Source organism: Schistocerca gregaria, chromosome X (genome assembly GCF_023897955.1).
Source record: "Schistocerca gregaria isolate iqSchGreg1 chromosome X, iqSchGreg1.2, whole genome shotgun sequence".
NCBI classification, from domain to species: Eukaryota; Metazoa; Arthropoda; class Insecta; order Orthoptera; family Acrididae; genus Schistocerca; species Schistocerca gregaria.
In genome coordinates, this window is record NC_064931.1 from 533497326 (window position 1) to 533510128 (window position 12803).

At 36.9% G+C, this 12803-nt stretch overlaps 1 protein-coding gene across 3 annotated transcripts in view; it reads left to right on the plus strand.

Moving 5' to 3' along the window:
- Positions 1-326: 326 nt before the first annotated feature.
- LOC126298639 (histone-lysine N-methyltransferase SMYD3) overlaps positions 327-12803 on the plus strand; it is a 104775-nt gene continuing 92298 nt past the window's right edge. For all 3 annotated transcript variants that reach the window (XR_007552635.1, XM_049990051.1, XM_049990052.1), the window contains exon 1: positions 327-829. Coding sequence is in view for 2 of the 3 variants with exons in the window: in XM_049990051.1 (XP_049846008.1) it covers positions 660-829 (170 nt within the window). In the remaining variant the exon portion in view is untranslated. The remainder of the gene's footprint in view (positions 830-12803) is intronic.

Consider the following 12803-nt stretch of genomic DNA (forward strand, 5'->3'; position numbering starts at 1 on the left):
ACATTAAACACGTAAGCGTTGGCTAACAGTACGTTTCTATTCGAAGCACAAGGGGCAGACTTCCCGTTTCCCGTTGGTAGCGCTAGAGTCACATATCCAGACATCCTAATATTAACTCTATTCAGTCGACACATAATAGAACTTGCTTCTCCTGCCGCTCCAGCTTCCGCCGCACTGAAAACAAAGCTAGAGTGGGATGGAGCATCTTTACACCTCTCCTCCCCATTGACCGCTTTGAATCCCCACCAAGCGTTGCCTCCGCTCCCCACTTCTGCCCACAACACGTGGCTGGCGGGGGGAGAGAGAGAGAGAGAGAGAGAGAGAGAGAGAGAGAGAGAGAGAGAGAGAGAGGTGTTACAAGCAGTAATAATAGTTGTTTACTTCTTTATGTGAGTGAAAACTGTTGATATAGGGAATGCCCTCGAAGGAACAGTATTCAGTAGCCCGTAATATGAGACACATGAGTGAAATGCAATATCAAAATTTTTGACGAATAGTTTGAATATAACGCTATGCCGGTTACAGACAATTTTAGCTGAAACAGGGGGAGGCACTCCTATATTTACAGTGACATAGTATATTTATGGTTTTAGCTGCTTATTGAGTCGAAGATAACGCACACAGCATTACCTGTGAATACACCTAGCTCTAAAGTAAACATGCTCAGAAATATGTTTCCGAATAATGTTGAATATTCAATGACTCAAAAAAGTGGTAAAGATTCCCTGCGTGAGATAAGAAGTGGGTCTGTGCTACTTATAGAAAAACCGTTTGCTTTCGTTCTGAAGAGTTCCTTACGAGCAGAAAGATGTGCCTTCTGTTTAAAAACGTGAGTACTGGTCCCTTCCAGACATAACCTAAACGATTCAAAGTCTTCAATTTTTTGTCATCTGATGATTGATAGCATTCGTGGAAGAAAAAGAAATTAGAATGCATAATAAATTGTCTGTATGTGCTGTATGATATTTTATTGAATTCAAGCTCTGACATTTTTTGTGGTATTTATTATTCAATCTACGTCATTATACTACAGGAAGATAAAACTTCGGTTAATTACTCTGATCATTATGCCATAACTGAATATTTCCATTCACATGAGAACGTGTAAGCACGTCGGATTTTAGATTTACTTACAAGGATGCGTAACGTGAGCCATTACTATTACTAATATACTTAATTTCAATGACTTGAGATAATTATAAACTAACAAACACTTATTATGCAAACAAACACTACATCATCGTTCATTCATCGCATCACTCTGTCATCTTCTGGAACACTTGTTTCAGAACATGTATTTGACCTGTTTGCCCCCTCCCCGTTTTCCAATCCAAACTTCCAGGTGAAAGAAATATTTCCACTGTTTTGTTGTTTGTTGCACAGATTTCTCCTTCGTTCCTCAATACAGAAACTAATTCTAATGCCAGCTCATGCATTGAAGCCTTCAGAGGCACTATAGATAATCTAATTTATTATTTACTTTGTTCTCGCTAATGAGTCACATTTTATGCCCTTAACAATATCAGTGCAATACAACAATGCTGAAGTGTGTGTGCTCCTCTTTGTGTATAGCCCCAAAATCAAATATAATTGGTATGGTGCTTATGTAGGATATGCAGTGCACCAGGTCAAGAACTGTGTGACTTTAGCATCACCTTATTCGAGAAAATAACACAATGCCCTGTTGTGTTCATTACTGCAACAATGAATTATACTCGATATGTAATATTTATATAATATTCTTGCAAAGTTGAAGAAACTTTTGTTAGGCTTCAAATAACAGGAATGGGTTGGTGAAGCTGTATGTTACAAATTCGGCAATGAAACATTTCAAATGGTAGATATGAGAACGGAAATGAGAAAAAAAATGAAAGCTCAAGTGAAACGGCTGTCAAATCGGCCTTTATTGTATTTGTTCTCAGCTTGTGAGTTTTTCATTCCAGCGAACATAAACTTCTTTTAAAATTCTTGAAGAGCTTTAACGAAGGAATGTTCACATCTGTCACCCCGCTTTCGTTCATTAATCCTGGCGGCTTGATTGTTTTATTGGTCCGGCATAAAATACCTATAATTCAGAACTTAAATTCCATGGGATTAATTTCGTGCTCTGTTTTGACGATTGGATTATTAATGTACGAAACTCTGTTTACGCTTACCTGGTACGTTTGAATAGTTATTCATGAAATTTTAAAATACGATACGCATAAAGGCTTTCTGCTGTTGAATTAGCCGTGACTTGCGCCCCTCGCGGAGAAAGTAGGGATTTTACTGAACAGCGAACTCGCGACAGCCGAAATACAAAATAAATGTTTGAGCAAAAAAATCGTCGTATGGCTTATCGCATGTTTCCATTGAATTCATTTGAAGAGTTATTTGTTAACATCTAGTAGGCATCGCTGCATAATTCATTCATGCATGTAACCATCATCTTCCATTGCCGCCTCCTGTGTGATAGCTATTACTACTAACCCCACGTTGTTTTGAATATGTTGTTCCTTCCGAAATGAATAAATGGGAAGTTTTTTCTTCTCCAGTTGTATACTTCAGATTGCCGTTATCATTAGCTCTTACTTATTCCACATGGCATTATTTCTCACCATTAAGTGAATATAACTGCTAACCAACATAAAATAACCAAATAGTCCATACAGTTACCGTATGTTATTTTAGGTTGACATATTTCAGTAGGAAAACGCACATGTGTTAGATAAAGTGTTGAACACTGCCAACTAAAATTCATTGCTAATCTAGCAACAGAACACATCGTTGAACAATCTGCACTAGAACATAGCAAGTATTATTTGTTTATATATAAGTCTAGATGGAAACCTGAGCACTGAATGTAACAAACTGAAGACAAGCTAACACTGAATGTCACGTGTGGGACATGTAATTTACATACAACTACCAATTCTTCAACCATAACTAGCAAATTATCTAGCACCACTATTGATCAGATATTCTTAAATACTGACAAGTTTGAGTATTAGAAGGGAAACATCAACATAAGGTATAGTGAACAATATACTCACTTCATTGTTCTACAAACCAAAATTAGGCAATTCAGTTAGCGAAAACAAAAGAAGGCAGTTATTTCACCCAACAAACATGCAGCACTTACGGTACCCACTAAGGAGGAACTGCTAGGATGAAATATATGGCAAAAGTTACAAATTTGGCCCCCTTTTGCATTTTTCAGCATGGTGTGGATGTAAACGTGATGCTTTGTTACCAGTCAGTTTCTTACCACAACCAAATTTTCTTCCACATTTGTTGGCTTCGCCAGCTTACAACCAAACTGTCACTTTCCAATTTAACCTAGACCTCGAGCTACGCTATAGATCAGCCTGTCACCGCAATCAAGATTCTGGGGCGGAAGCAGAGAGGGGTGGAGGGGAGGAAGGAATCCAGTTCATAGCTTTAGCCAAATGTGCAGATACAGGGCAAATAATGAAAATTTTGTTTTCTAGAAATATTTATACGTGGTTGAAATATATCAATTCTCATCAAAAATGAAAATTGAAATCAGTGCTAGAAATCTAACTAGGCTCACCACTAACATTTAGAAATCTACAGAAATATGCAGACACTGTGAGGTCTCAACAACTCATAAAGTGACAGGTGTTTTTATCAGTATATCAGAAAATGCAAAACTACATTCAAAAAATTATGAAAGAGAGAAAGATGGGAGGTAATAATTACATCACAACTGCCAATAACAATATGAAAGCTCTATGGGACATAGTAAAATAGCAAACATATAGTGACAGTTTACAAAATTTCAATGCAAATTTAATAACAACTGCACAGAAATTACTAAACCAAAGGAAATTGTGTACACCATCAACATACGTCTTTCAAATATAATTTGACAGTTGACTCAGACCATACAGTAATAGTCACATATTATCAGACACCTCAAACAATAATTCAACTTCCATTTTCTTTTCTTTCAGCTAATTAGAGAAATTTTAATAATCATTATAATTTTGAAAGCTCACTATTCTACGGCTATATACGGCATCCCAGATTACATTATTATCAATGGTAGTGACTTTATAATTAAACCATTCACCCATTTGTGGAACAGTTCCATCAGCTGGAACTGTCTCTAATTTAATTAAAGTGAAACTGAAATTGTGATTCTGTGGTTTCTCAAAAAATACCAGAAAACATTTTCCAAAAGAGCCTTTAGATTTACTGTACGAACATCAAGTCCTTTCCACAGTAGAATGTGATTTCAGAGGAAGCTGATGAACTGATGCTGCAATGTTTGAATCTGTAAGTAAAATGCTCCATAAATTAGACAATGGGGCTCAAGACACTGGTATATGACTTGCTCTGCCCAAGATTGTTGTTGTAATTGACCAAAACACATTAATTTTTGAGCTCTACAATGTAGGTGTTAGGAGAACAGATTACTCTCCATAGCTAATATGTCGCAATGTTTAACTACATGTAACAACAAATTGCATAAATATAAGAATGTACATAAACTGACAACATGAAAAACAGTTCAAATGGCTCTGAGCACTATGGGACTTAACTTCTAAAGTCATCAGTCCCCTAGAACTTAGAACTACTTAAACCTAACTAACCTAAGGAGATCACACACTCCATGCCCAAGGCAGGATTCGAACCTGAGACCGTAGTGGTCGCGCTGTTCCAGACTGTAGCGTCTAGAACCGCTCAGCCACTCCGGCCGACCTGACAACATCCATACATTTTAAAATGTCCATATGGCTAAATAAATAAATGTACAAAAATAATCTGACAAACAGGGTGAGCAGCAGTCTGCAGCTAATTGCAGATGATGCTGTGGTGTGCGGAAAGGCACCATCATCGAGTGACTGTAGGAGAATACAAGTTGGCTTAGATAAAATTTCTAATTGGTGTGATGAATCCTCACTCTAACATAGGAAAATGTAAGATAATACAGATGAGTAGGAAAAACGATCTCATAATGTTCAAATACAGTATTAGTAGTTTTCTGCTTCACACCGTCAGATCGGTTAAATATCTAGGCATAACATTGCAAATCAATCTGAAATGGAATGAGCACATAAGGATTGCATTAAGGAAGGTGAATGGTCGGCATCATCTTAGGAGGATAATTTCAGGGAAGTGTGGTTCATCTGTAAAGGAGACCATGTATATAACACTAATACGACACATTCTTGAGCACTATTTGTGTGTTTGGGATCTCCACCAGGTTGGAATGACAGACAACATCAAAGCATTTCAGAGGCAGGTTGCTAGATTTGTTACCAGTAGGTTCAGTCAACACACGAGTATTACGGCAATGCTTCATGAACTCAAGTGGGAATCCTTGGAGGGAAGGAAATGTTCTTTTTTGTGGAACACTTAAGAGAAAATTTATAGAGACGCAGCATTTGAAGCTGAACGCAAAAAGATTCTACTACTGCCAATGTACATTCCATGTAAGGACTACGGAGATAAGAGAAATTAAGGCTTGTGCAGAAGCATGTAGCCACTTATTTTTCCCTTGCTGTATTTGCGAATGGAGTCTGAATGAAAATGACTAGTTGTAGTACAAGGTAGTGTCTGCTGGATACTATGCGGTGGTTTGTGGAGTACTTGTTTGGATGTAGAACTACAAAACTTGAAAGAAAGAATTGTAGTAATAATGGAGGGAAGAAGAAGAAGAAGAAGAAGGGGACCATTATTCAGAACTACAGGAATTCTCCATATTCCATATGTGTATGTTTATTAGATTATTGTATTCATTAAAAATATAAAATTGAAAATCCATGCCTGTCCCATGAAAGTGAAAATGTCCATGATTATAATTTACAGCAAGAACCAAATTTCCACACTGAACAAGTAAAAAGCTGGTTTCTGTGAGAGACTAGCATTATACGTCATCCACAAGGGCATTGATGCTGAAGTACTCAGTTGGCATTGGATACCAGCATGTTGTTTTCTGAAGTGATGACTGTAACCATGCAATTAGAGACAGGTGAATATAACTGAAATGATTGAAATGCTGGGAAGTGGGAGACAATTTTTCGTCTTTCACAAGCCAGGTATACTTAAATGTTCTTTATTAGCTAATACCGAATTACAGGACAACATTTTTCACAGACAATTTGAGTGCTAGAATGCAGCTAACTTCTATTGATGAGGAGTCACAAGCAAAGGCACATAATTTTCATTGTGGGTTGCACATGTCAGTGATTAAGATAGCCATGCTGCAGATGCAAGAATATCACAATAATATGGAGCGGCCAGACTAACAGTTGTCCTGAAGAGGGGCAGCAGTCTTTTCAGTAGTTGGAGGGGCAACGGATTGGACAAATGACTGATCTGGCCTTGTAGCACTAGCCAACTAGCTGTGATAAGCTGAAAGCAATGGGAAAACTACTGCTGTTATATATCCTAAGGACCTGCAACACTACTAAATGGTTTAATCATGATGGTATCCTGTGGGGTAAAATATTCCAGAGATAGCCCCTTTTCCGATCTGTGGGTTGGGACCCCTCAGGAGGATGTTGTTATCAGGAAAAACAAAATGATATTTTAAGGGTCATAGTGTGAATTGTTAGATCCTTTAAGCCAGTAGGTAAGTTGGTTGGTTAAAGAATTTAAAAAGAGAAATGGATGAGTTGAAGTTAGCTATAGTGGGAATTAGTGAATTGTGGTGGCAGATGAGAGCAGGGCTATCAACAGAACCAAATAGGGTCAATGAAGAAGTAAATCTAATAATGAACAAGAAAATAGGAATTCTGGTGAGCAGCTATAAACAGCATATTGAATCCATTATCATAGCCAAGACAGATACAAAAGCCAACCTCCACTACAGTAGTGTGTGGTTATATGCCTATTAGCTCCTCAGATGAGGAAGAGACTGAAAGAATGTATGACAAGATACAATAAATTATTCAGTTAAAGGAGGACAAAAATGTAATTGTGGTGGGTCACTGAAATTTAGTAGCATGAAAGGGAAAAGTGTAGGAGAACATGGACAGGGAGAAGGGAATGAAATGGAAACCCACTGGTAGAATTTTGACAGAACAGAAGTTAATCATTGCTAACACTTGGTTTAAGAGTCATGAATGAAGGTTGTATCCTTGGAGATCAGGATACACTGGATTTCAAATTTATTGTGTAATAGTAAGGACAGAAATTCTGAAACCAGATTTTCAACCAAAAATCATTTCCATGTGCAGATGTTGACACTGGCCACAATTTATTGGTTACAAACTGCATATTAAAACTAAAGAAATTCTGAAAAGGTAGAAATTAAGGACATGGGATCTGTATAAGTTAAAAGAACCAGATGTCCAAAGTTTTTTTAAGGTATCGTTAGCCAGTAGTTGACAAATGGGAGAAAGAACACTGTAGAAAATTGTTGGATAGCATTTCTAGATGGACTAATGAAGGTAGCAGTGGGTCAAGTAGACAGAGTAGGATAACACATGAGATATTGGATTAAACTGATGAAAGAGAAAAAAAATGCAGCAATGATCTAAAAATGACACTTACAGAAAGTGCAAAATAGCAAACCAGAAACGGCCAGAGGAGAAATACAAAGCTGTAGAAGTATGCATTACTATGAGAAAGATAGATGTCACCTACAGAAAAATTAGACACGCCTTTGCAGAAAAGAGAAGTACATATATGAATGTTAACAGCACGGCAAGTCAGTACTAAACAAACGAGGCAAGGCTGAAAGGAACATATAGAAGGGTTGTACGGAGGTAACAAACTTTAAGATAATATTGTAATATTGTGGAAAGGGAAGAGGAAGTTGATGAAGATGAGATGAGAAGTATGACACTTAGAGAAGAATTTGAGATAGAGCAAAAAACCTAAGTCAGAAGAAGACACCTAGAGTGAACGACTTACACTCCTAGTTACAGAGAACTGTGGGAGTTCGTGATTAAATTCTACTTGCTATGCAGGCTATCTAAAACAGATGAAATACTCTGACTTCAAGAATAATTTAATAATTCCAAGTCCATAGAAGATGGATGGTGGTAGGTGAGAATATTACTGAACCATTAGTTTATTAATTTGTTGTTGCAAAATTCTGACATACGTTCCTTACAGAAGACTAGAACATCAAAGCAATAATGACCTTGCATTTCTGAGGAACCCAAACTGATCTTCCCTTAGATCACTTTAGAGAAAGCTTTTGACAATGTTGGCTAGAATAAGGTAAAGCTGTCATCAACTTGGAAGTTCATTTGAATGCCATAGTGCATTACTAGGCATTGTATTACTGAAGAAATTATGCTCTTTCCTTCCTCTGACATTATAACTGACTTAGCCACTCAGTTGTTGGGTGATATACTGCTTTATGTGGACTTTGAAGCACAGTGCAACTAGGCATTTTTACATTTACAAACATTAACAGACAGATAAAAATCCGAGAACTAAGTGGAGCTTGTACCTGAGAACATAGGATATGTAGGCTGGTACTTAACTGAGTCACACATTTGACTGGAATACAGCCATCGAAATTCTGAAGGTAGCAGACATAAATTACATGAAATGAAAAACTATCTACAGACCTGTTCTTACACTGTAAGGTGCAGTGCACAGGCTTGTAAGACAGGAAAAGGGATCTAGGCCCAGATGAAATATGTGCAGAAGATTAATAACAGTGGGTTTGTACACTGGCCAATTGGAGTGCGGTTTTTAGGCAGTTCACCAAGCTCACTTGGGCAAATGCTGGTCTGGTCCCCAAGTTCTGCTTCAGAGAATGTGATACATAAACAGTTAAACTTTGATAACACACATGACAAAGTTTACATGATTCACAGAAGAAAATGAAGAAGAAGAAGTGAAGGATTATGTACAACTTGTACAGAAACTAGCTGTAAGACTCCAAGGGCAGGAGAAGGCAGTACCTAGGTAAGAAGGGAATAACAGACAAGGTTGTAGCCTATTGTTAATGTTGTTCAATCTGTACATTGAGCTAGCTGTAAAGGAAGCCAAGGAGAAATTTGTAAATGATATTGCAGTTCAAAAAGAAGAAATAAAAACTTTGAGATTTCCTAGTGACATTACAATTCCATCAGAAATGGCAAATGACTCGGAAGATCAGTTGAATTGCATAGCTAGCATCTTGAAAAGAGGTTATAATATGAGCATCAATAATGGAAAAACAAAGGGTAATGGAATTTAGTCAAATTAAAATTAAGTGATGCTGAAGCCGGTAAAATTAGTAAATGAAACATTAAAAGTGGTTAGATGAGTTTTACTATTTGAGGAGCATAATAAATAATGATAGCCAAAATAGAGAGGATGTGAAATGTAGACTGGAAACAATAACAAAAGTGCACTTGAAAAAATATACGAAATATAAATTTAACTGTTAATGCTGTAGGAAAGAAACATTTGTGTGTTAGGAAGCTGTTTATAAGGAGTGGAACTTTGTACAAAAATTAAACTTGTATTATAAATAGTTTGGACAGGTAGACAATATAAGCTTTAGAAATGTGCTGCAGAAGAATGCCAAATATTAGATGGGTAAACTGAATAACTAATGAGGAGCTACAGAATCAAATTGGAGAGAGAAGAAATTCACAACACAACTTGACTAAAAGAAAGGATTGGTTAATAGGACACATCATGAGACATCAAGGAATCATCAGTTTGGCAAGAAAAGGAGGGGGGGGGGGGGGGATGAAAATCACTGAGGGAGACAAATGCTCAACTACACTAACAGATTCAAATTGTTGTCAGTTGCAGTAATTATGAAGAGACAAAGAGGCTTTCACACAATAGACTAGCATTGAAGAGCTGTATCAAACCAGTCTTCAGACTGAAAACTACAACACCCAAATGACTTTTCACACCATAGATGTGTTAAATAGAAGTGATTGAGTGGGACCATTTGTGTTTTATTCCTGATAAAAATACAAATACCCGTATGTCAAACTTGATTTTTTCATGTGGCTGACTTAGTACAACAACAGAACAAATATTTAATGTGGCAGGTTATGCAGTTGTATACTTCTGCATTAGGAGGAAGCAACAGATTGAAGCTTACTTTTACAGGTTAATGTCGCCACCTGTATTCTTAACAATTCTGAAAATACAGTATTCTACAAAATATAAGCTTATTTCCATGACCACTACTTCTTATTAATAGTTTGGATTTGGGGATTGTTCACCAGTTGACAAAGCAGTTTATTTCTTCTTACAGAGGCTCTTTGCTGCTGAAAGTCACAGCAGTGTTGTGTAAAGTAAAATCTACAGTTAGTTCTACTCTCATGTAAGAAATTGGAGCTAGAAATTAGCTTTATTTTAACATGTGACACGAATTGGGCCTTTATTTGGCTTGGGCATTGTACATTCAGGTGTCCTTCAGGTTTCTATACTTCTACCACTTTTTAATCAGTGACTCATGCAAGGAGAAAACTTTTTTGCTTGAAAGTGAGAAACTGTGTTTTTTTTTCCCTCGAGGAAAAAAAATTCTTTTGCCATAGACACTTTGTAGGACAGTGTGATTTGTCCAGCCTTTTACACCATCTAGATTCTATCCTTAAAATGCAATTCAAGAAGAACTGCAAATCGTCCACCTGTGACTGCCATAATCTCTGCATTTGGGTGCACAGCCACTGGCTCCCATCTACTGGTTTATTGTTGTTGTGCTTCTTACATGAATAGCAGCCTTAATCCCATTCATAGTAACAAACTGATTTACAACATCTGCTGACATTTTTAAAAATACTCCAAACATAACTGAGATATTCATTTTCACATTTGCTTTTGGTTCGTATCTGCCAAATATGGTATCCATCTCACACAGGGGCTTCTTGTTGGCGAATGTTCAAATAAAATGTACTGTGCTCCTTCATCTTATGTCTTTGGAATCAGCTGTTTCATACACCTTTAACTGTTGATCATCCAATACCACGCTGTGCATTATTTCAATGTTTACATGTATGGTTGCAGTTTTGGCATGCCAGTCACATTGGTAATCTTCAGGTGAATTACTCCTGCATTTGAATTCAGCTACTTATTTTATAACTCTAGAAAAGGTAGAGGCTGGCTCCTTATAGACCTTCACCAAATTTGGATCAATTTCCAGTGGCAGTAAACCATATGAGACAAAGAATTTTATGAGGGCACAAATGCCATGTTATCCATCTGACAGGACATTACATGCCTATTTTAAAAAGCCATGAAAACACAGTTATACAGCAGATTTAATTGATACTTCACTTAAGGTACTGCACAACATGTACCATACCTATACAACTAAAATAAAATTCAACCGATATTAGTGCCAGATAGAGATTTTCTTCTTCCCCTACTTTTTGATACATATTTATATCAGGCACTAAATAATAGAGGGCATCATATATTAGGGGAATCAGTTGTTGGTTTAAGCTAGTAGGCTGATTCAGAAACTTGCTCATAATTGTGCTAGGTGTGATATTCTACACCCATCAAATAATGACACAATCAGTGAAGTGGTGGGAATCAGGTAGCTGAGGTTGAGTATTGAGAAGCTGGACTTGAGGAGATCCTCCCATAGACTGCACATCATGTATAATTGTGCAAGCAGAAGTCGAATGATATTACTTTTACTGTCAGAATACTGTCAGTGGTCATCATCTGTTTTGAACTGGTTTACCCTCTGATTCTCAAACAAAAGTTGAAGACTTTTCACTCTGGAAACTTCTGTTTGTGATTTCCTTCACAGTGATAATGCAAATTACTCCACAGCTGTAGTTTAAAAGTGAAGGATAAAATATTTCGCAATATAAATAGTTTGTATCATGACACATGAAGAGTTTCAGCTTTCAGTGAATCCATTACAGGTTGTGCTACTTTGTTTGTCATTGAACTTCCTGTTCTCTGCATGAGCCTTAAAGGTCATTTAGTAATGCCTGTTGTGACTGTAAAAAAACTGAAGGCAGTGCCATGGTACTATTTTGAGAATTCATGCTTGTTACATGATGCAGTCATCCTGAATTTCCTTTTAATATTGTTTTCCTAGATCATTTGTTGTGATTGCACCAGGATGGTTTTTAATTATAAAGTTTAACTGATTTTCACCCACCCTCCCTCCCTCACTGCACCTTCCCCAGTCCCTGTGCAGTATCTAAGTAATTTGAAAGTCACATATTAGACAGTCAAATTGTTGGTGTCATTTATATTATTATGTTAAGTATTGTTTCCTTTTCTTAATCATATTCTACCATATTCAATTAGCATTTCAAAGAAGATTATTTACTGTCATATGCTATATGAACATGTGACAGTGATTCAGTGGAACCCAAAATAAATGTGCTGTTGTTGCAGTCAATGAAACTATCAATAAATGAGCAGTTAGTTGAAGCAGTGCCATAGTTTATAACCAGGTTTATGTTCCTACAGCTCGTATGGCAGAGGATGAACTTTGTCTATAAACTACAAGGACAGTTTTTGAAACAAGTGGCATGAATGGTAATAGCAGGTGGAATCAGAGGGGTAAAATTTTTTGTTTGTTTGATGATAAAAGATTTAGGTGGTGACTCTTATTACAGCTTCTCCAGGGAAACCTTCATTTTACTTTAACCAATTTGTGTCTTGTACGAGGTTTGAACTTTCTCAAGGTAAAAATTGACTTAACAGTGCAGAAGCAGAAACAGAATTTGCCCCAAAGCCCAATAAATCTGTTTCAGCCTTGCTGCTAATGACCTGAGTCATGTGACTAAGTATAATTTAGAACAAGGTGAGAGTAGGCACTCAAAACCCACTTTGTATGAAGAGGATGGAAGCCAAATTTGAAGAAAAGCCATTGGAGACTGTAAGGTGTCAAAGACAGAACATAAGTAAGA